This window comes from Callithrix jacchus, chromosome 9 (assembly GCF_049354715.1).
Source record: "Callithrix jacchus isolate 240 chromosome 9, calJac240_pri, whole genome shotgun sequence".
NCBI lineage: Eukaryota > Metazoa > Chordata > Mammalia > Primates > Cebidae > Callithrix > Callithrix jacchus.
The window spans coordinates 119,896,529-119,918,263 of record NC_133510.1 but is presented as its reverse complement, the minus strand read 5'-3'; the positions used below and the strand labels follow the sequence as shown (position 1 = coordinate 119,918,263).

At 49.3% G+C, this 21,735-nt stretch overlaps 1 protein-coding gene across 2 annotated transcripts; it reads left to right on the top strand.

Annotated features, from left to right (window-relative positions):
• The first annotated feature begins 244 nt into the window (after positions 1-244).
• Positions 245-21,423, top strand: HRK (harakiri, BCL2 interacting protein). 2 transcript variants are annotated; one of them, XM_009004742.5, is made up of 2 exons: positions 245-710; positions 20,200-21,423. In XM_009004742.5, the coding sequence occupies exon 1, from the start codon at positions 379-381 to the stop codon at positions 652-654; it is 276 nt and encodes a 91-aa protein (XP_009002990.2). In that variant the 5' UTR covers positions 245-378; the 3' UTR covers positions 655-710; positions 20,200-21,423. The 2 variants fall into 2 exon arrangements, with proteins under 2 accessions (XP_009002990.2, XP_035113643.1); XM_035257752.3 differs by lacking the exon at positions 20,200-21,423 and adding an exon at positions 2,134-2,266.
• Positions 21,424-21,735: the final 312 nt, after the last annotated feature.

Here is a 21,735-nt window from a genome sequence, read left to right as displayed (position 1 = left end):
CAAGACCCTCAAAGCCCGGGACCTCCGTCGCGGGGCGCCTTCTCGCGTAGCCGCGCGCCGCCCTACCCCGTCTCCCAAACCGCGCGCCCCTCGCTGCCGGCGCCGCTAGGGTTAAAAGTTACCTCTCGGTTTCTTCTGCCTGCAGCCCCCCCCACCCCCGGGGGCCGGATGATGTAACCCCCCTCCCCGCCCCCCTCCACCATGTGACACTTTAATTAATAATAGCGCTGTCAGCACAACAAACGCACAACACAAGGAGAAACTTGGTGTCCAGGGGAGGCCCCCGGCGGCTGGAGCGCGGCGGCGGCGGGCGCAGAGGCCGGAGGGAGAGGAGGCGAGGGGCGGCCCGAGCGCGGGGCGGGAGCGAGGCCAGCGGTCATGTGCCCGTGCCCCCTGCACCGCGGCCGCGGCCCCCCGGCCGTTTGCGCCTGCAGCGCGGGTCGCCTGGGGCTGCGCTCGTCCGCCGCGCAGCTCACCGCCGCCCGGCTCAAGGCGCTCGGCGACGAGCTGCACCAGCGCACCATGTGGCGGCGCCGCGCGCGGAGCCGGAGGGCGCCGGCGCCCGGCGCGCTCCCCACCTACTGGCCCTGGCTGTGCGCGGCCGCGCAGGTGGCGGCGCTGGCGGCCTGGCTGCTCGGCAGGCGGAACTTGTAGGAACGCGGGGCTTCTTGGTGGGGCCGGAGCCGAGACCCAGCCGGAGCGAGCAACAGGTACGCGAGCGAGCGAGCGAGCGAGCGAGAGCCAGGGCGCGGCAGCTGGGCACTGGAGGCGCTGGGCTGGCCCGGGAGCGGGAGAGTGGCAAGTTTGGCTTTCTTCTCTTCCCTTTCCCTTCTTCCTCTGTTCTCTTCTCTTGCAAGCACCCCCGGCCAGCTCTTCTGCCCAGCCCCCGTCTTTCCTTCCAAGTGTCAGGTCCACCGTTTCTGCCCCCATCTCTCCGAGTCCTTAAGCGCATCTTGCTACTTTCTCCCTTAGAGCTGGTTGGCTTGCGGAGGACTTCAGCCTCCATAATCCCCACCAGCCCCACAAATAAACACACAATGCAAGTAAAAAGTGTGCTTGCGATGAGAATGTAGCTGAAAGCTACGCCAAATACTTATAATCTGTCGCAGTTTTAAGAAAGGTCCCCTGTCCCCTTCAAGCCTCTTGCCGTTCCTGAGTCGCCACCGTCTCCCTCACCTTTGCTCCCACCTCTTCTCCCTAAGTGTCACTTCCCCAATCTCTGATCCCCATTCTCTGCCACCCCAATCGCATCTCGAGACTTCGTCCTCCTTGTTTCCGGCTGGCCCAATCTTCGACCCCAAGCCCCGCGCATTTGCAAATTTCCTCTGCCCTGCCAACTTCGCTCCTTCGCCAGTGAGTTGTCCTGTTTAAGGAATTTGGCCTCCTTCTCCTCAGACGGTTGTAGCTGCGTTGGGAAGGAGACGCCCTCGCAGTGGGTTGGAATAGGAGGCTTTTGGGGAAACTCCAATGGGAAGCCTTAAGGAAGGAACATTTACTGAGCTCCTTCTGGGTGCTGGGCACTGTTTAGGGAAGTGATGTTTTGAGAGCTTAGGACTGGACGTGGGCCTTGAGCGCCTAGTGTGGTTGGTATCAGTGGGAGGAAGGTTATAGGCTCTTGGGGGGAAATTATTGTGCCATAGCTGTGCGTCTGGCACTGTGCTAGGCGCTTTGAGGAAGCACACAGTGTAAGCATCGCCTTACTACTCTGGATCCTGGAGTAGCGAGGAGCGTTGCAGAAAATGAAGGTGGAGAGAATCAAGCTGAGTCCACCATAGATGGGTCTAGGGCCGGAAGGTGAAGATCGAAGGTGATATAGCCAGCCGCCCTTGGGTCCCCACCGCCGAGCCCCGCCTCGCACCGCAGACACCCTGGGAAGCTGGAGCGGCGCCTGAAGGCGAGGCCCTAGCGCCTGCGCCCGCCGGGAAAGGCGGCAGCCGGAGCGTGGGGGGTGGCAGCGCCCAGGGAGCTGCGGGGGTGCACGGGGTGTGAGCCGGGACCGCAGGCGACAGATGTCGCGTGGGCCCGCCCAGCCTGGGCGCTGACGAAGAGAAGTGAGCGCTTCGGGGCGCACTCCGCAGGGCTCCCGGGCGCCGGGGGTCCCTTCCACTACTCTCCGCCTTCTTCCTCCTCCAGTTGGAGAGGCCGGGGGCTCCCGCGACTGAATGGGGCCAGGCTGAGGCTGCCCAATCCCAGGAACGGGAAGAACACTTTGGATGGATCTCGTGGAGCAGAAAAAGGAAGTTGAGCGACAGACGCGAAGCCCAAAGCGTGGAATTTGGGAAGAGGCAGAAAAAAAAGTGGGTGAAGAGGGAGAGAAAAACCAGGCGATGAGGTGGGGAGGGACAAGAAGTTTGGAGAGGGTGGAGAAAAAGAGAAAGTGCCTGGAGAACAAGTTGTAAGACAATTGAAAAGTGAATTAGAAGGCAAGAGAAGAAGGGAGTAAAATCAAATAGAAATGGGGAGAGGGCTGGGACACGGCTTTCTTTGGTTCTGTCGTCCAGGAGATTGGAAAAGCGGTCCCCTCCCGGGACGTGGCGTGCGGGATGTCAGGTGCCCCTCCCGGGAGGCGGAGGACTCTGGGCCGGAGGTTGTCTGAGTGTTCCCGTTTGCCAGTGTGTGAGTGTCAGAGGTGTGAACCCGCCCGGATCCCCAAAGAGGAGGATGCGGGAGGGGCGGGCAGAGTGCGCCGCTCTGCGCTGGAGCGCAGGGGAGGAGTTGGGGAACTGGGGTCTGCGCTGCAGGGGAGGGCGGCGGCGAGGGGTTTCGCTGTTTTGCATCGATGTTGAGGGGCAGCAGCAGGTAATTGTCGCTGCGGAGTTTATTTCCCCCGCCTCCCTCGGCTTCTACCTCCGAGTTACTTCCGTGCTGCGCCCTGACTCTGAGACACCGTCTTCCCACACCTGTGGGTTCTTCTACCTGCTGTGTCCCGCCCGGGCATCCCTAGCAGCCACAACCTCCAGGGTTCTGCAGGCTCTGGCGCCCTGACCTCAGGATGCGCCGCACGGCTTCCCTCCAGGCCGCCCCTCCTACCCTCGGGACACCCGTAGAATTGCTCACCACCCGCCTTCTGCGCTCCCAGCCAGGGTTACCCGTGCTGGAGCTCCCTGCACTGGCCGGGATCAGGTTCTCTCCCTGCAGCCTACATCTGATCTCAGAATACCAGCGGCTCCGGCCTTTCTCATGCTTTTAGTTTGATTTGGGGAAGCCCATTTTTTCCCAGCTCTGGTAAGTTAAGTAGAAGAGACAGAAAATTCACTGGAGGAAGACAATTTTTGGCGTTCTATGCTGGATATGGAGTGCTCTCCACTTTCCCTACTCTGATGGAGAAAGGGGAATGTTCACAGCTGTACCTTCGGTGTTTGAGGGAGGCCTGTGCCAGCCATATAGGGTGGGAACCACCACTTTCAATTCTCATAGGTTTCAAGGGTGTGCTCAGCTATATGCAGGATCAGTATTTCCAACATACAGGCCCGGCAGGGTGGCTCATACCTGTAATCCCAGCACTTTGGGAGGCCGAGGCAGGGGGATCACCTGAGGTCAGAAGTTTGAGACCAGCATGGCCAGTATGGTGAAGCCCCATCTCTACTAAAAATACAAAAGTTAGCTGGGGATGGGGGTGCACACCTGTAATCCCAGCTACTTGGGAGGCTGAGGCAGGAGAATCTCTTCAACCTGGGAGGCAGAGGTTGCAGTGACCCAAGAAGTGAGCGGAGAAGAGCCGAGATCTCACCACCGCACTCCAGCCTGGGCGACAGTGTGCGACTCCAACTCAATAATAATAATAATTGTATGTATGTATGTGTGTACGTATATAGTATATATATATTTATATTTTCAGCATACCTGTTTTGAGCCTATCCTGCGAGCCATCAATACTTTTCTTAGTAGTCATTTAAAAGAAAATAACAAACAGCAACAAACACCCAAGACTCAGTTTTCCCATATGTAAAATGGGGATAATAATAGTACTTAATGCATAGGCACATTATTAAGAGGGTTAAATGAATTCATACACAGAAAGCTCTAGAACAGTGGATTTACATGTGAGCCATCATGATGATTACTGTGCATTTACTGTCATTCTTTCCCAAGGTAGTCAACATTTTCCCATTATTTCTGCTGGCAATTCCACACCACTCCTGCCTGCCTTCCTGGGAAATCAGTGCCAGGAGGGTCAGGAGAGAATAATGGTTAAGAGACTCTTTAATGCCCAGCCACTTGCTGACAGCGTAGCCTTGAGAAAGAACCATTACTTCTCTGCACCTTTATCTGTAAACTGGAGCTGTTTCCAGGGTTATTGGGAGAATGATAAGAGAACATTCATCTAAAGTGTCCAGTACAGGCTGGGTGCAGTGGCTCAATCCTGTAATCCCAGCACTTTGGGAGGCCAAGGTGGGCGGATCACTTGAGGCCAGGAGTTCAAGACCAGCTTGGGCAACATGGTGAAACCTCATCTGTACAAACAATATATAAATAAAAACAAAAATTAGCTGGTCATGGTGGTGTGCACCTGTCCCAGCTACTCAGGAGGCCTAGGTGGGAGGATCACTTGAGTCCCAGAGGCAGAGGTTGCAGTGAGCTGAGATCACACCACTGCACTCCAGTCTAGGGGACAACAAGACCCTGTCTCAAAAAAAAAAAAAAAAAAAGTGTCCAGTGCAGTGTCTGTCTCTTAACTTCACTCAACAGAGGATGTCATAAAATAGTCAGAGCCATTCTTTTTACTTCAAAGGGGAAGCTAAGGCAGAGAGCGCCCACCTAAGTGATCCTCAATGAATTAGAGTTTCCGCCTTTGAGGGTGCACAGCCCCCCTCGCCCCATGACTTGCAGGGGAAGAGGAGATGGGGCAGTAAGCAGACAGGGTGGTGCACGGTGAATTCCTGTACAAGTGAAATTCCCTTTCTTTCAGAGCCCCAGGGGAAGCTCCTCTGAGGCTGGGGTGGCCAGGAGGAGATGGGTATGATTTAACCGGTCAATACTCAAAGATACAGGGGAGAGGGAACAAAAGATGCTTTATGGTGAGCATTGGCTGGCGGAGGCCTGGGAGGGAGGGAGTAGCGTGCCTAGGGAGGGGGCAGGGAGGGAGAGAGAATGGAGCCCAGGAATCTCCCTGGGAGTTGGGGCCAGAGCTGGGTAGAATCCTTCTTTGAGAGCAGGGGAAGGGGAGATAGGGGGACTCTGCAGGCCCATAAGGCGACGTGGTCAGTGGCAAGGAAGATAATGGGCCAGCGGGAGCCTGCTTTAATGAATTAATGACGGCCTGGACAGCCAGCCAGACATGCTAACTGGTTCTTGGCAGGTACTTTGGGGATTAAGTGGTTAAACCTGGAGGCGCATCCCGCAGGCCTCCCTTCCAGCCCGAAGCACCCCTGCCAGAATTACTTTTAGAGCTTGAAAGCTTGGCCTTCTGCTTGGCGAGGGAGCCCAGGGAGGACAGCTGTTGGGGAGGAACCCCCCGGGAAGGGGCCAGATGTGCAGAACCAGGCAGCCTTCCTGCCACATGGTCCCTGTCTGGAGTCATCCGCTCGCCTAGTGAGAGGCCAGAGTACAAGTGATTGAGCTGTGGATGGAAAAGAGCCACGCCCGGGGATAATGAAATACACCCCCAGATGTGGGCTGGCTGCATTTGGCAATCACAACTCTAGTTTTTCTGAAAAGTCGGCCTTTTAGATCTATGTTTGGCAGATACGGATTGTTGGATGGGGGCTTTTGTTTCTTTGGTGGTCCTCCCTTGTGTCCCTATAATAGATTTCACAGGAATAGAAAGCTAACCCACAGTGTCCCTAGCCCTGGCGACTTGCTTGTCACATAGTAGGTGTACAATAACTGTGCTGCATTTCATGAATCAGAAACTATGCAACATTGGCCAGGTATGCTGGCTCATACCTGTAATCCCAGCACTTTGAGAGGCTGAGGCCAGTGGATCACTTGAGGTCAGGAGTTTGAGACCAGCCTGGCCAATGTGGTAAAATCCTGTTTCCGTTAGCTAGGCATGATGGCGTGCACCTGTAGTCCCAGCTACTCTGGAGGCTAAGGCAGGAGAACTGCATGAACCTAGGAGGCGGAGGTTGCAGTGAGCTGAGATTGGGTCATTGTATTCCAGCCTGGGCCACAGAATGAGTGGGACTCCGTTAAAATAAAAAGTTAAAAAAGAAACTATGCAACATCATCACTGTTGTTTTCCAAATTCAGATTCTTCCATTTATTCAACTGCTAATTATTGAGTACCTTCTATATATAGGGCACTGTGGATACGGGAAGGACCAAGACGTGGAGTTCCCTGCTTTCATGGAGCCCACATTTTACTGGGAAGAGACAGATAATAAGTAAATATTGTTTTTGTTACTACTTCTGTGTAACAAATTACTCCGAAACTACTAAGTTTTGCTTAAAACAACTAGAGCCACCCTCTGTCTCTGGGAAGGGGCGGTTCCAGGAGCCCACCTTGGATCCCAAAATCTGAGGGTGCCAAGTCCTTGATATAAAATGGTGTAGTGTTTGCATATAACACCTACACACTGTGTGCTTTAAATCATCTCTAGATTACTTATAATACCCAATACCATGTAAATGCTATGTAAATAAGTATACTGTATTGTTTTTATATGTATTTTTAAAAATTGTTGTGTTGTTTTTTAATTTTATTTTTTCCAATATTGGTTGAATCTGTGGATGTGGAACCCATCTATATGGAAGGCTGACATATTTGACCATGCTCATACATTCTGTAGGTTAGGAATTTGGTCAGAGCATAGTGGGGGTGACTTGTCTGTGCTCCAGGATGGCTGGGGGCTGGAGTCAAGGGTAGGAAGGCAACCTGATTTACATATCTGGCTGTTAATACTGGGAGTCAGCTGGGGCTGTCAATTGGAGCAGCTATACTCTGCCTCTTCATGTGGCTTGGGCTTCCTCACAGCATGGCAGCCGGATTCTGACACGGTGACTGGGAGCTCCAAAAGCAAGTATCCCAAGGAATTAGGGGGAAGCTGCTTTGCTTTTTCTGACCCAGCTTCCAAAGTCACTTTGGTTAGAAGTAAGTCAAAAGCTGATGCAGATTCAAGATGGGGCAGAATTAGAGTCCACCTCATGCGGGAGTGGTGGGGTTCTGGAATAGCATGTGGAATGGGAGATATTATAGTGGCCACCTTTGGATTATGCAATCTAACACAGAGATAGTTTCAAAAAGTGTTCAGGGCTCTGAAGCACAAATACACAAAGGTAACATAATAGAGAGTTCCCCAGGGACTCCTCACCTGTGGCGATGAGGGAAGGAAGGCCACTCTGAAGAGCAACCAGGGGAATAGCATATCTGAATGACACAAAGGAGCCAGCTATATGAAGACATGCAAGAAAGGTGTTTTGGGAAGAGAGAGAGCAAATCCAGTGGCCTGGAGGTGAGACTTTGCATAGTACATTTCAGAAAAGAAAAAAAAGTAGCTTGGTGCCAGGGCTGGGTGCCCAGGTGCAAGGATGCAGAGATGAATGAGTCCCAGTCACAGCCCTCAGGTGCCCCCAGACTCAGAGACATGAGACCCAGGCTGTGCCCCTGCCCTCACCTCTTAGTAGAAGTAAACCAGTTCACCTCCTGCCAAGGTCTGAGAGGCCCTGATCCCTGAACCAATCATGCTCACACATGCCCACCCCCCTCGGTGCCAGGAGAACATTGTGGACATCGACTGGGTTTCCATCACCCTTAAACTCTCACCGTTCAACTCAGCTCTGGCTCCCCTCTTCCTTTCCTGTTCCAAACTGGTGCCCCTGCTGTTGAGTGGGGGATTTCTGATTTAGCCCACATCAATAAGATGCATCATTTTGTGACTGCTGGATGGCCAGGCAAGGAGAAAGCTCCTTCCTCTTCCTGTGGAGAGTCAATGGGCTTATCCAAGATGGCTGCTTTCCCACAGAGCTTTCCCCCACTGAACCTTTGCTCCATGGGCCAGAGACTTGGGCAGGGCGGAATTTAATTGCTCTGGGAAACTTGATATCATATTCCTTAAAAAAAAAAAAAAAGGTAGCTGGACATGGTGGCTCATACCGGTAATCCCAGCACTTGGGGAGGCTGAGCTGGGAAAATTACTTGAGCCCAGGAACTCAAGACCAGCCTGGCCAACATAGTGAGACCCCAGCTCTACAAAAAATAAGAAGTTAGCAAGGTATGGTGGTCCGCACCTGTGTTATCAACTACTTGGGAGGCTGAGGTGGGAGGATTGCTTGAGTCCAGGAGATAGAGGCTGCAGTGAGCTGTAATTGTGCCACTGCACTCCAGCCTGGGCAACAGAGCAAGACCCTGTCTCGGAAAGATAAGTAAATTTTTCTTGCAAAAAATATTGAAAGTTCATTGGGAACTATTTGGAAAATACTGTAGTCTTCCCTCTGGAGAAAGGAGGTTCAACTTTGAGAGAAGGTCTGAGTAGCAAAAGTAGTAATACTTTCCCATGTGAAGACCAGACAGCTTGTAAGCCTCTCTGTCTTTCCATTGCATTAGATTAGACCCTTTTGTGATGTGATTTCTCTTCCTTCCTTCCTTCCCTCTCTCTCTTTCCCTTCCTTCCTTCTTTCCTTCCTTTCTCTCTTTCTTTCATACTTCCTTCCTTTCTCTTTCCATTTCTCCTTCCTTCCCCTCCCTCCTTTCCTTCCTTCCTTCCCTCCCTCTCTCCTTCTCTCCCTCCATCCCTCCCTCTCTCTTTCTTTCTGCCATTTCTCCTTCCTTCCTTCCCTTCCCTCCCTCCCTCCCTCCTTCCTTTTTTCCTTCTTCCTGTCTCTCTCCCTCTCTTTCTCTCTCTTCCCCCCTCTCTCTCTTTGTTTTTTTGAGACAGGGTCTTACTCTGTCACCGAGGCTGAAGTGCAGTGGCAGGATTGTAGCTCACTGGAGCCTCGACCTCCTGGGCTCAAGTGACTCTCCCACCTCAGCCTCCCAAGTAGCTGTGACTACAGGTGTATGAGCTCCTGAGCTCAAGACCTCCTGCCTTGGCCTCCCAAAGTGTTGGGATTATAGGTGTGCACCACCATGCCTGGCTGGATATGTACTTTAACACATGGAATCACTCTAAATATATTATCTGTAACCTGACTTTCTCCATAGATCACAGGCATTTGTTCAACCTTTGAATATGTTTCTATGAGACACTTCTTAGAATTTGGTTAGTATTTCTAATTTATTTGGTTAGTGCATCATTTACATTCCCCACCCACTGTGGTTGGGCGCTAAGACTCTTTCCATCATGGTGAAGGAACAGCAAAGGATCACTTGAGCCCAGGAGTTCGAAGCTGCGGTGAGCTAAATGACACACTGTACTCCAACCTGGATAGACAACAGAGTGAGACCTCCTGTCTCAAAGAAAAAAAAAGAACTAATTAAAAAAAATTTTTTTTAATGCTCACAGGTGAGAGGATTGCTTGAAGCCAGGAGTTTGACACCCGGGCAACAAAGTGAGACCCAATCTTTACTAAAAAAAAAGAACAATTAGCCAAGTGTGGTGTCTCGTATCCGTAGTCCCACTACTTGGGTGTCTGAGGTGGGAGGATCACTTGAACCCAGAGAGGTTGAGGCTGCAGTGAGCTGTGATCACGCCACTACACTCCAGCCTGGGCAACAGAGCAAGACCCTGTCTCAAAAATAGAAATAAAAAGTAATAATAATATTTTTTTGGCCAGGCAGGGTGACTCATGTCTGTAATCCCAGCACTTTGGGAGGCCGAGGCAGGAGGATCATTTGAGGTCAGGAGTTGGAGACCAGCCTGACCAACATGGTAAAACCCCATCTCTACTACAAATAGAAAAAAATTAGCCTGTTGTGGTGGTACTTGCCTGTAGTCCCAGATACTTGGGGGCTGAGGCAAGAGAATCACTTGAAGCTGGGAGGTGGAGGTTGCAGTGAGCTGAGATTGTGCCACTGCACTTCAGCCTGGGCGACAGAGAGAAACTCTGTATCAAAAAAGAAAAAGTTTTTAATGCTCTCAAATGGAACTTTGATATCAAAACATATTTAGCATTTTTTTTGGCTGGGTGCAGTGGCTCACACCTGTAATCCCAGCACTTTGGGTGAATTGGGAGGGGTAGGTCAGGAGTTCAAGACCAACCTGCTAACATGGCAAGACCCTGCCGCTACTAAAAAAAAAAATACAAAGATATACAAATTAGCTGGGGGTTGTGGCACATGCCTGTAATCCCAGATACTTGGGAGGCTGAGGCATGAGAATTGCTTGAGGAGGCTAAGGATGCAGTGAGCCCAGATCATGTCATTGCACTCCAGCTTGAGTGACAGAGTGAGACTCTGTCTTAAATACAAACAAACAAAAAAACATACTTAGTGTTCTTTTATTTTAAAGGTTGTCTAGAGCATAAAATCATATGATCAAGATCTGCAAACACTGCTGTTGGCTCCCATGTCTCATTCATGCCATTGGCCTTTATTTATTCATTTATTTGAGACAGGATCTCTCTGTTGCCTGGGCTGGGGTGCAGTGGTGCAATCACGGCTCACTGCAGCCTCGACCTGGGCTCAAGCAATCCTCCCACCTCAGCCTCTCCAGTAGCTGGGACTACTGGTGTGTGCCACTAATTTTTAATTTTTTTTTTAAAAGATGTAGTTTCACTCTGTTGCCCAGTCTGGTCTGGAACTCCTGGGCTCAAGCAATCTTTCTGGCTTGGCCTTCCAAAGTGATGAGATTTCAGGCATGAGCCACTGCGCCCAGCCTGTGTCACTGGCCTTTATATGCCAAGTGTCTATTGGCTCTTGAGCTAGCTGTGACTGGCCTCAGCTGAATCTCTGTTGCCTTGCTGTGGACCGTTCTTCATGGACCACACCTCTGGCCAGTGTCGGGGTGCGGATGATGCCTAGCATGCCTGTCCCCACTTCAGGGAAAGGTTCCATGTCTCAGCAACGTCACTATATGGAAAGCTTCTCCACCTGCCTATCTGTAGCTGTCATCCTGGGGGCAGGAGTCATATTCATCTAATATTCTTGGAGCTAGTGCGTGGTCCTTAATAAACCCTGTAAGATGCTAACATACTGATGCTGGTTGAAACTAACACAAAGTGGCTTGCATGGCTGGAGAGGGAGATCTTCCAGGAATACGGATGCGTCAGAGTCACTGGAATGGATTCAAGAAGAGGTATCATTTTCTTTTTTTTTTTTTAAAGATAGAGTCTTGCTCTGTTGCCAGGGCTGGAGTGCCGTGGTGTGATCTTGGCTCACTGCAACCTCTGCTTCACGGGTTCAAGTAATTCTCCTGCCTCAGCCTCCCAAGTAGCTGGGATGACAAGGTGCCCGCCACCATGCCTAGCTCATTTTTGTATTTTTAGTAGAGAAGGGGTTTCACCAACCCAAGGGTTGGCCGGGCTGCTCTCAGCCTCTTGACCTCAAGTGATCCAGAGCTGTCTGCCTTGGCCTCCAAGAGTGCTGGGATTACAGGTGTGAGCCACCGTGCCCAGCCGAGGTACCATTTTCAAAGACAGCTCAGACTTAGAATATTTGAGACCATTGGCAGACCAAAAAGCCTAAGGCTTGATTCAGAAAATGTAGCCCTGGTAACTGTTTATCTTATTCATCAATACTTTATGCTGAGCCAGGGGAGCTTCATGGAAAGTGACATGAATTTTGGAGTCAGGACTACTTTCAGATAGCTTTCTCCATCTCCCATTTGCCAGTTGTGTGACCTTAGGCCAATCCCATTACCTTCTGAGCCTCAGTTTCCTCATCTATAAACTGGGAATGATAATAGCATCTGCACTGGAGGAGCTCTGTATACAGAGTGGCTGGCACAGATTCAGCCCCCATATGTGTGAGTGTCTAGAAGAACCAATTCTGTTTCATATCTGTAATGAGCTGCTAGCATGAAGGAAGCCTGCTGTAATCTACTCCAGTGTGTACAAGGCATGTCACTGATGTTCAGAAAATGGTGAATGACAGCCTATGGTATGTGATGTTCTTATTTGGTGTAAAATTGAGTCCACTGGCTGGGTGCAGTGGCTCATACCAAAAATATAAAAATTAACCAGGCATTGTGGTGCACACCTGTACTCCCGGCTACTTGGGGGAAGCTGAGGCAGGAAGATTGCTTGAGCCCAGGAAGTCAAGTCTGCAGTGAGCTATGATGGTGCCACTGCACTCCAGCCTGGGCAACAGAGCAAAACCCTGTCTTTAAAAAAAAAAAAAGAAGTTTATTCCATGGGCCCATCTTTATGGTATGGGTGAGAGCTCTCCGAACTTTTCTGAGTCATTTGCTTAAAGCAGTTGCTAATCCTGCCTTCCCCAATCTGTGATTCACCAAGAGCCCACTTAGGCCACTCTGACAGGACTGGGAGAACCACTACATCAGGGCTTGAACCCAGGAGGCAGAGGTTGTGGTGAGCCAGCCTGGGCAACACTGGACTTCAGGTCCCAGAAAGATGCAAACCGCCATGACTATTTTGCCCATTACCATATCCCAGCACCCGGGCCTGGTGGCATTCACTAACTGCTGAATAAATCAATGAATGAATGAGTGAATGAATTTAGGGGAGGCCTCAGGAAATTTGTGAACACCCAGTAATTAAGCTAATAACATTGGCTGATTTCACCATCCTCTTCTACTTCCCCCTACTTGGGACAGAAAACACAGTTTGGATCCAACTCTCAAATGATCCACGAGCCGAAAAGGTCCCCACTCTGGAAACCTAGCCAGAGCCAGACAGGACACTAGAGACAGCTTACCCATCTTCCTTATTGTACAGATGGAGCACCTGAGGCCCAGAGATAGCTGCTGAGGGTTCCGATGAGGTGAGCTGAAATGCCAAGTGCTTGTAGAGTGTCTGAGTGTCTCAGGCAGGGGTGAAAATGGGTGGTCTCCTAGCTGAATTTGGCTTGCAGTTGAGTTCTGTTTGACCTTCTTGGTTTGCCCCCAACACTTAAAAGTAAGGCATTTTAGCCAGGCATGGTGGCATGTGCCTGCAGTGCCTACTTACTCAGGAAGCTGGGGCAGGAGGATCACTTCAGCCCAGCAGTTCGAGACCAGCCTGGGCAACAAAGTGAGATCCTATATATAAAAAAAAAATCAGTTATTTTCAGGTAGAAGCCTGTATTTCCAGTTTTTCTTGAAAAATGGAAAGATCTAACAATGTGTTCTAACACATGTATCCCCATGTGGCAGACACAGGCTAGAGATGAGTGTCAGAAACCCCTTTAGAAAGGATAAAAACACTCCAGTGTCCCCAGCCCCTCCTGGGTACCTTTACTGGGTCCACTGCATTTCAGTTCGTGACCCCTGATTTCAGGGGGCCCCCTGTGCACTTCCCTTGATGCACAGACACCCACACACGTACCCTATTTTAAATACATGAGCTCATATTGTTCATGCTGTTTTGTAACCTGCTTTTTCCTCACTAAAAATAGGTGGTTGAGATCTTCCCATGCCAACACACAAAGGTTTTCATCATCCTTCTTGACGGCTGCATGATGTTCCGTTGCTTGGATGAACCAGCATTTCCTTATAAGGTCACTTCCCTGGGGACATTTACAATGTTTCCTGTTTTCTGGTAGGGTTTTTTGAGGCTGAATTTCACTCTTGTTGCCCAGGCTGGAGTGCAATGATGCAATCTCGGCTTACCGCAACCTCTGCCTCCCGGGTTCAAGTGATTCTCCTGCTTCAGCCTCCCGAGTACCTGGGATTACAGGCACCTGCCACCTTGCCCAGCTAAGTTTTGTATTTTTGGTAGAGACAGGGTTTTTGCCATATTGGCCAGGCTGGTCTCTAACCCCTGACTTCAGGTGATACGCCTGCCTCAGCCTCCCAAAGTGCTGGCATTACAGGCGTGAGCCACCACACCCAGCTGGAACTCTTGTTTTGTTTTAGAAACAGGGTCATGCTCTGTCACCCAGGCTGATATGCAGTGGCATGATCATAGACCACTGTAACTTCAAACTCCTGAGCTCATGTGGTCTTCCTACCTCAGCCTCTTGAGTAGCGGGGACTATAGGCGTGCACCACCACACTTGGCTAATTAAAAATTGTTTGTGGCCCAGCACAGTGGCTCATGCCTGTAATCCCAGCACTTTGGGAGGCCAAGGTGGGTGGATCACCTGAGGTGAGGAGTTAGAGACCAGCCTGGCCAACATGGTGAAGCCCCGTCATTACTAAAAATACAAAAAATGAGCCAGGCATGGTGGTGCATGCCTGTAATCTCAGCTACTCGGGAGGCTGAGGCAGGAGAATGGCTTGAACCTGGGAGGCGGAGGTTGTCATGAGCCAAGATTGTGCCATTGCACTCCAGCCTGGGCAATAATTGCAAAAACCCATCTCAAAAACAAAATCGTGTGTGTGCAGATGGAGTCTCATTATGTTGCCCAGGCTGGTATGGAACTCCTGGGCTCAAGTGACCCTCTCATTTTGGCCTCCCAAAGCTGGGATTACAGGTGTGAGCCACCGTGCCCGGCAGGGGACATTCATATTTGGATGACTTTGCAAACAAAAAGTGAAGTTCCTGAAAGTGAAATTGTTAGGTCGAAGAAGGTGCATAGTATAACATGTGGGACGTAGGACATGAGCAACATTGTTTATAGGCCACAGTTTGCTTTAAGAAGGATCTTTGTGTGCTCTTGTGCGTGTGTGTGTGTGTGTGTGTATTCTGTGCTGAGCTACTTCCCAGCTCTCACTGCTTACTCTTCTGAAAGTCAAGTGAGCTGGGCTTCCAAGGCCCTCCTGCCATAACTTCCTAGTGGGTAGGAGCTCTGAGTTCTCAGGTCTCTCTCCATAGACTTTAGGTCATCAGTATCTAGTAGCTGATAGCACTGATTACTATTCACTGATAGAAGAGGGCTGGGCCAAGGAGAGCTAATGCTTCTTCCAGAGGCTGCCAAATGGCCTTCTCCTTCCTCGCATACTGCACCCTAGCTGTCTTTTCAGCTTCCTTTCCAGTCTCCCGAGTGCCCAGCTTCCTAACTGGCCAACACGAACTATACAGAAGGAGACTTAAGGTATAACGTGGACCAGAGCAATTTTCTTTTCAGGAGGATTCTGCAGGGAAAGCTACTCTTCCAAGTCTTTGTTTCATTTTGCTTGCTTGTTGGTTTGTTTGTTTTAGAGACAGGGTCTTGCTATATTGCCTAGGCTGGTCTCAAACTCCTGGGCTCAAGCAATCCTCCTGCCTCAGCCACCTGAGTAGCTGGGACTAGGGGCATATGCCACCATGCCCAGCCTTTCTTTCAAGTCTTAAGCACTAGGACTACTGGTACCATCCAAACTCCTTGGTCAAAATCAACCTGCTGAAACCAAAGACTGAAGAGCCGAGAATCTGCCATCTTTTTTTTTGAGATGGAGTCTCGCTCTGTCTTGTAGGCTAGAGTGCAGTGGTGCAACCTCAGTTCACTGCAACCCTCCTGGGTTTAAGCGATTCTCCTGCCTCAGCCTCCCAAGTAACTGGGATTACACCTGGCTAATGACACCTGCACCTGGCTAATTTTTGTATTTTTAGAAGAGACGGGGTTTCACCATGTTGGCCAAGCTGGTCTCGAACTCCTGACCTCAAGTGATCCACCTGCCTTGGCCTCCTAAAGTGCTAGGATTACAGACGTGAGCCACCGCACCCAGCCTGTCGTCATTTTTCATTTGTCACTTATTTATTCTCACTCAACAGATAATGCATTGAGCACCTACTATGTTCCAGGCATTGTGCTGGGCTCTGGGGACATAACAAAAAAGAGACATGGCATGTACAAATGCACAGAAAATACTCTGGGAGGCTACACAACCGACTGCCTCTGGGAAGCAGAGGGGGGATTGGGGGTTAGGTTGAAGGGGGCTTTTCTTTTATTTGTATATTCTTCTCTGCGGTTTGAATTTGTAACATCTCACTTGTGTAAACAGCAGGAACAAAACAGGCATTTTAAAATATTTTATTTATTTATTCATTATTTGAGACAGGGTCTTGCTCTGTTGCCCAGGATGGAGTGCAGTGGCATGATCTCAGCTCACTGCAATCTCCACTTCCTGGGTTCAAGAGATTCTTGTGCCTCAGCCTCCTGAGGCTGGATTACAGGTGTGCACCACTAGGCCTGGTTAATTTTTGTATTTTTAGTAGAGATGAGGTTTTGCCATGTTGCTTAGGCTGGTCTCGAACTTCTGGCCTCTTTGGCTTCCCAAAGTGCTGGAATTACAGGCAAGAGCCACCATGCCCTGCCGAGGTATTTTTTTTAATTCAAAATTTGGGCCTCTTAGTAGGGGAATCCAAGAGTCCTAATTCTTTGCTGACATCAGAAAAAGGGAATCAGCCTCTTGCCCCATCTAATGTTGCAGTGGCATTCGTGGTTCTCAGCTTTCACTTTCTGTGCCCAAAGCAGCACAGCATCACTACAGCCCAGGGAAGCAGGACTTTAGGGTTCAGGTTCTCCCTCTCTGCCCACCTACCCCCTCCACAAGGTGGATGAAGAACGGAAACAGGGACATGTTTTTCAAAGGTATTTCATGAATCTCTCCAGCCGCGAGCTTTAGCTGTGAGTTAGCATCTGAGAACATTCTTCATGAACCAAGTTTGAAGGAACACATCCCAAGGGCGGGGCAGTGGCTCACGAGTGTTGATGGACTTGATGTTTTAAAAATAGTTTTAAATTGCACAATTACTACTTGCTGCTTGTAAAAGAAAAAACAAATCCTATGTATAAAAAATATATCCCACTGCAACCTCAAATTCCTGGACTTGTGCAATCCTCGCCTCAGCCTCCCAAAGTGCAGGGATTACAGGCACGAGCCATAGCACCTGAGCTCAATTCCTTCAGCTTTCTGATAGTTCCCTGCTCATCATGCTTCACTGTTTGAGACATGCTTATCACTGTCCTTGGTCTGGTGTAGCCCCTTTCCCCACCTAATTATGCTTCCTTTTTCCAAATATGGAAAAAGCGTGCGTGTGTGTGTGTGTGTGTTTTCAAGGCCTCGATCAAATCCTGGGTCCACTCTGAAGCTTTCCTGGTGATTGTAACCCCATCCTGACTTCTGGGCCATCAGTTCACTTCCAGACGTTGGTCATTTATAGTACTGGCCTCTGGCATGGCATATCTTCCCAATAAGCCTGGAGGCAAATTTGAAGCAGGCACCTGGCCTTTTCTGGTGCAGATAACCATGCTTAGCATGAAGTTCACACACTCAATAACACAGTAGGTACTTAATAAGTGTTGCTTTCTCTCCTTCCGTTTCACCTGTGCCTAAGGCAGCATAATTATTTCAGGCTGATGCTGCAGGGCTACACTGACTTGCATTCTGTAAATTTATGGCTAGACACCAATGGTGATGTTTAGGGGTTACACAAGCTGGTTTCATAAATTCAATTCAGCGTATTTATCCATTAAGTTGATTGATGACTCTAATTCCATATTCTATGAAAATATATGCTACACAACAATGCAGAACTCCTAATGTGTTTGTGCCCTCATGAGATAGGAGGGGAACGGGCCTGGCATGGTGGCTCATGCCTGTAATCCTAGCATTTTGGGAGGCCAAGGTGGGAGCATGACTTGAGGCCAGGAGTTTGAGGCCAGCCTGGGCAACGTAGCAAGACCCTGTCTCTAAAATAAAAAATAAAAATAAAAAATTAGCCAGATGTGGCAGTGCCTGCCTATAGTCCCAAGCTAGAGGCTGAGGTGGGAGGATCGCTTGAGCTCAGGAGGTCGAGGCTGCAGTGAGCTATGATGGCACGGTGGCAGAGAGAGACCCAGTTTCTTTAAAAAAAAAAAAAAAGCACTGGGCGCGGTGGATCAAGCGTGTAATCCCAGCACTTTGGGAGGCCAAGGCGGGTGGATCACAAGGTCAAGAGATCGAGACCATCCTGGTCAACATGGTGAAACCCCATCTCTACTAAAAATACAAAAAATTAGCTGGGCATGGTGGCACGTGCCTGTAATCCCAGCTACTCAGGAGGCTGAGGCAGGAGAATTGCCTGAACCCAGGAAGTGGAGGTTGGGGGTTGCGGTGAGCCGAGATCGCGCCATTGCACTCCAGCCTGGGTAACAAGAGCAAAACTCCGTTTCAAAAAAAAAAAAAAAAAGCAAAAGGTCTGAAGTCACCGATTTGGGTCCTTGTGACTGTCAGCTGATGTAGACTGGGGTCCATGTGTTTGTGACTCATCTCTTTCATGCTGTCAGATGTATCGGTTACGGGCCAAGGAAGAGGCAGAGAATATTTGTAGACTCAGTAATCAGAGGAGAATTTAAGAACGGTTCAATGGCAAAGGCGTGGGCAGGGTTTTGGAAACCAGTAAGAATGAATGCAGTACCCCAGGCTTGGCCATAGAGAGGAGCTGTTATCACCCTGACCTGGCGCCAGGGAAAGGAATGGTACTTGGAGTCCCCAGGAGGGTGTCACTGTACCAGAGTCCAGGCAGGACTGTGGCCAACCTCTGGCTAGGGGGAGGGGAGCTGGGGAACAGACACCCAATCTTACTTTCCCATGAGTGCCTCCTGTTGGTCAAACCCAGAAGGAAGCCAGTAGTCAAGGATACCAGCTGGTACAGTTCATACAAGTCAACATCTCAGACTTTTTCAAACCCAGAAGTCATAAAGTGATCTTCCTCCCAATTTCTCTCCTATACCACTTGGTGTGTATTACTCACATAGTCATTCTTATGCCACCTGCTTCAGAGTCAGGTGTGATATGTTCTTATCTCCCTCGCTAACTTAGAGCTATAAAATCTACCATTTTAAGGCTGGGCACAGTGACTCATGTCTGTAATCCCAGCACTTTGGGAGCACAAGTGGATCACTTGCAGTCAGGAGTTCAAGACCAGTCTGGTCAACATGGTGAAATCCAATCTCTGCTAAAAATACAATAATTAGCCAGGCATGGTAGTGTGTACCTATAATGTCAACTACTTGGGAGGCTGAGGCAGGGGAGTCACTTGAACCCAGGAGGTGGAGGTTGCAGTGAGCTGAGATCATACCACTGCACTCCAGCCTGGGCAACAGAACAAGATCTTTTCTCAAAAACAAACAAACAAAAAAAGCAGCTACCCTTTTAAAGTGTACAAGTCAGTGATGATGTGTATATTCATAGAATTGTGCAGCCATCTTCACATTCAGCTTTGGAATATTTTTGTTTCCCTAAAAGTGACTGCCCATGAGCAGTCACTTCCTTATTCTTTCCATCCACCCCAGCCCTAGGCAACTCCCATTCTCCTTTCTGTCTCAGAAGATCTGCCTTTTGTGGACATTTCATATAAACAGAGTCACATAATATGTGTCCTTTTGTGTCTGGCTTCTTTGACTTAGCATGATGTCTTCAAGGTTCATCCATCTTCAAGTATCAATACTTCATTCCTTTTTTTTTTTTATGGCTGAGTAATAGTCCATTGTACGGATAGACCACATTTTGTTTATTCATCAGTTGATGGACATTTGGGTTGTTTCCATATTTTGCTATTAGGGGTAATTCTGCCATGAGCATTTGTGCACACATGTTGTGCCTTCTGTTTTAGATGCTCTTGGATATGGGCTGGTTTTTCTGCCCTGCCTGGGATGCCTCATTTTCCTATCCTGGTTAGCTTCCTGGCACTCTTCAATAGCAGAGGTCTGCCGCTCTTGCTGAGGAGTCTTCTCTGTCACCCTTATGAGCTGTCTGCCCTGGGCTTCCACAGATCATGTTTTCCTGGATTGCATATGCTCTTGACATGGGACTATCATTATCCGTTTCTTCCCATCTCCCTGTTGGCTCTGAGCCCCTCAAGGGCAAGAATTACATCACTGAATCTGTAGCCCCTAGTATGGCACTTGGCATATTTGGGAATGAATGAATGAATGAATGAACGAACAAATGAAAGAGAACAGAGACTGCCCTACAACTCTCTTTCGAAGCTGGGTCTAAGAAATGAATAGAGGAAGGTCCTATCCTGAATTTAGAGAAGTAAAAAGGTCGTGTGGCTCTAGATTCTTCTTTTCAAAAAAATCTCTGAAGATGCCTATGTAAACATCTAGGTCTAAAAGCAGAGAGGGGAGTGTGTGTGCGTGCACAAATGTCTATTTGGGTAAGCCTGCTAAATAGACAGAGACTCTGGTAAGGGGAGGAGTGCCAAGACTAGCTTTTGAGGCATCCTTCCTCCAAAACCAGAGCTTTGCATCCAATAGCTCTCCCCTCCCCCACCCTCCCGACATCCGGGGCTGACTGTGCAGAGGCCCACTGCACTGACGTCACCCCCAGCAGCTGTCTGCACTGACCAAAATGCCAATCTTTATTTCTGCAGGTTGGTGAAAACCCTGTGTCCTTGGAGAAAGCTGGTTCCCGTTTTCCAGAGGGGGAGCCCAGAGCTTGAAAGGCCGCGGTTGGCACTTCGAGAAGGAAGTGGAGAGTAAAGACAGCGCCTGGAGCGATCGTAGAAACACAGAATGGGACTGGGGAAGCCCTTTGGAAATCCAGCTGCAGAAAAAGACACCCCAATGCTATTTACATACAGCTCTATATATATATAAAAAAGAAAATATGAATATTACGTTATCAGTGCATGCCTTGTTGAGGACATGGTCGCCTTCCTTTTCTGCACCTTGCGATGTGAACTTTGATATTCTGTAATGTCTGGGGCGCCAGAAAAGAGATGCCTGTTGTGTACTTAGAAACTATTTTCGAAGACTGGTGGGAATTAGCCCCAGCATCGGCCAACTCCCTGGGGATAGATGTTGGTGGAATGAGAGGTAACAGTGCAAAAGGCATGATAGAAAGAAAAAAAAAAAAAGTGAGGACTTGGGGCCAGCGTGTAGGAGAAGTCTGGGATGCCTCCATTTCTTGACATGTCCTAGCCTCTCCCTCCGTACTGTCCTTGGTCGATCGCTAGATCCCACTGTGATGTCAAGAGAAATGGGATTTTTGCGTCTCTGGTGCTTCACTTAAAATTTTGCTGGTGCTAAGTGCGTTCCTGCTGGTGCTGCTGTGGTATTTTGTTGACACCTGGAAGAGCAGGGGACAAGAGAGATTTCTATTTTGCTGTTTCGGATTTTTTTTTTAAGGGACAAGTTGCAAAAGTGCCACTTGAGAGTCTTTTCTCTTTCTCTATGTGGGGACGAATATCCAGAGGTGGTTTGGAGCAAACCTTGGGGTCTAGGAGGGAGGATGGTGTTGAGAGGCTTGCTCGTTATGAGGCAGAAAGCTGACCTCATGCATGACTTGGTTGCTGTCTCCTCCACCCCCAGAAAAGTGTCCTCGGAGTTCAGCCCACAGCCTCCTCCACTCCCCAAGGGGGTTTCAGGGCTTAGGTTTTATGGATTAAAGAGCCAAGAAATGGCTACATTCTGGTCAAAGATGATTTATAACCAGGGGACGTTGGGGGAGGAAGCAGGCCATTGAAATGAAATGCACCAGCATCTCACTGATTGACAGAGGTCTGATTTTTCCCCCCAAGGATAAGCTACTATTTTCAGAAGTTTCTAGAAGGGCTAAAAAAAAAAAAAAAAAAAAAAAAAAAAGATGTGTGTTGGACAGAGACTTGGCTGTAAAGACTCTTCAGGGAGCAGTGATTATTTTTTGCTTTCATTTAAAAAAAATCCAACATAAGCAGGTATTCTTCCTCTGTGCAAGATACCATACACTGCCATTTTCAAAGCGGAGGTGGCAAGATGTCAGGCTGCAGATTCGGACAGTCATTCTCCAAGGCTGGATTTGCAGGTCACCACCTGGTACCTACAGACAGAGGGTCCAGCAGGCTGGTTAACAGACACCTCTCCAGTTCTAAGAAGCCAGCAGTGGGATCCACGTTTGTTACAGTGGATGCAGCTGAAATGGGAATCAT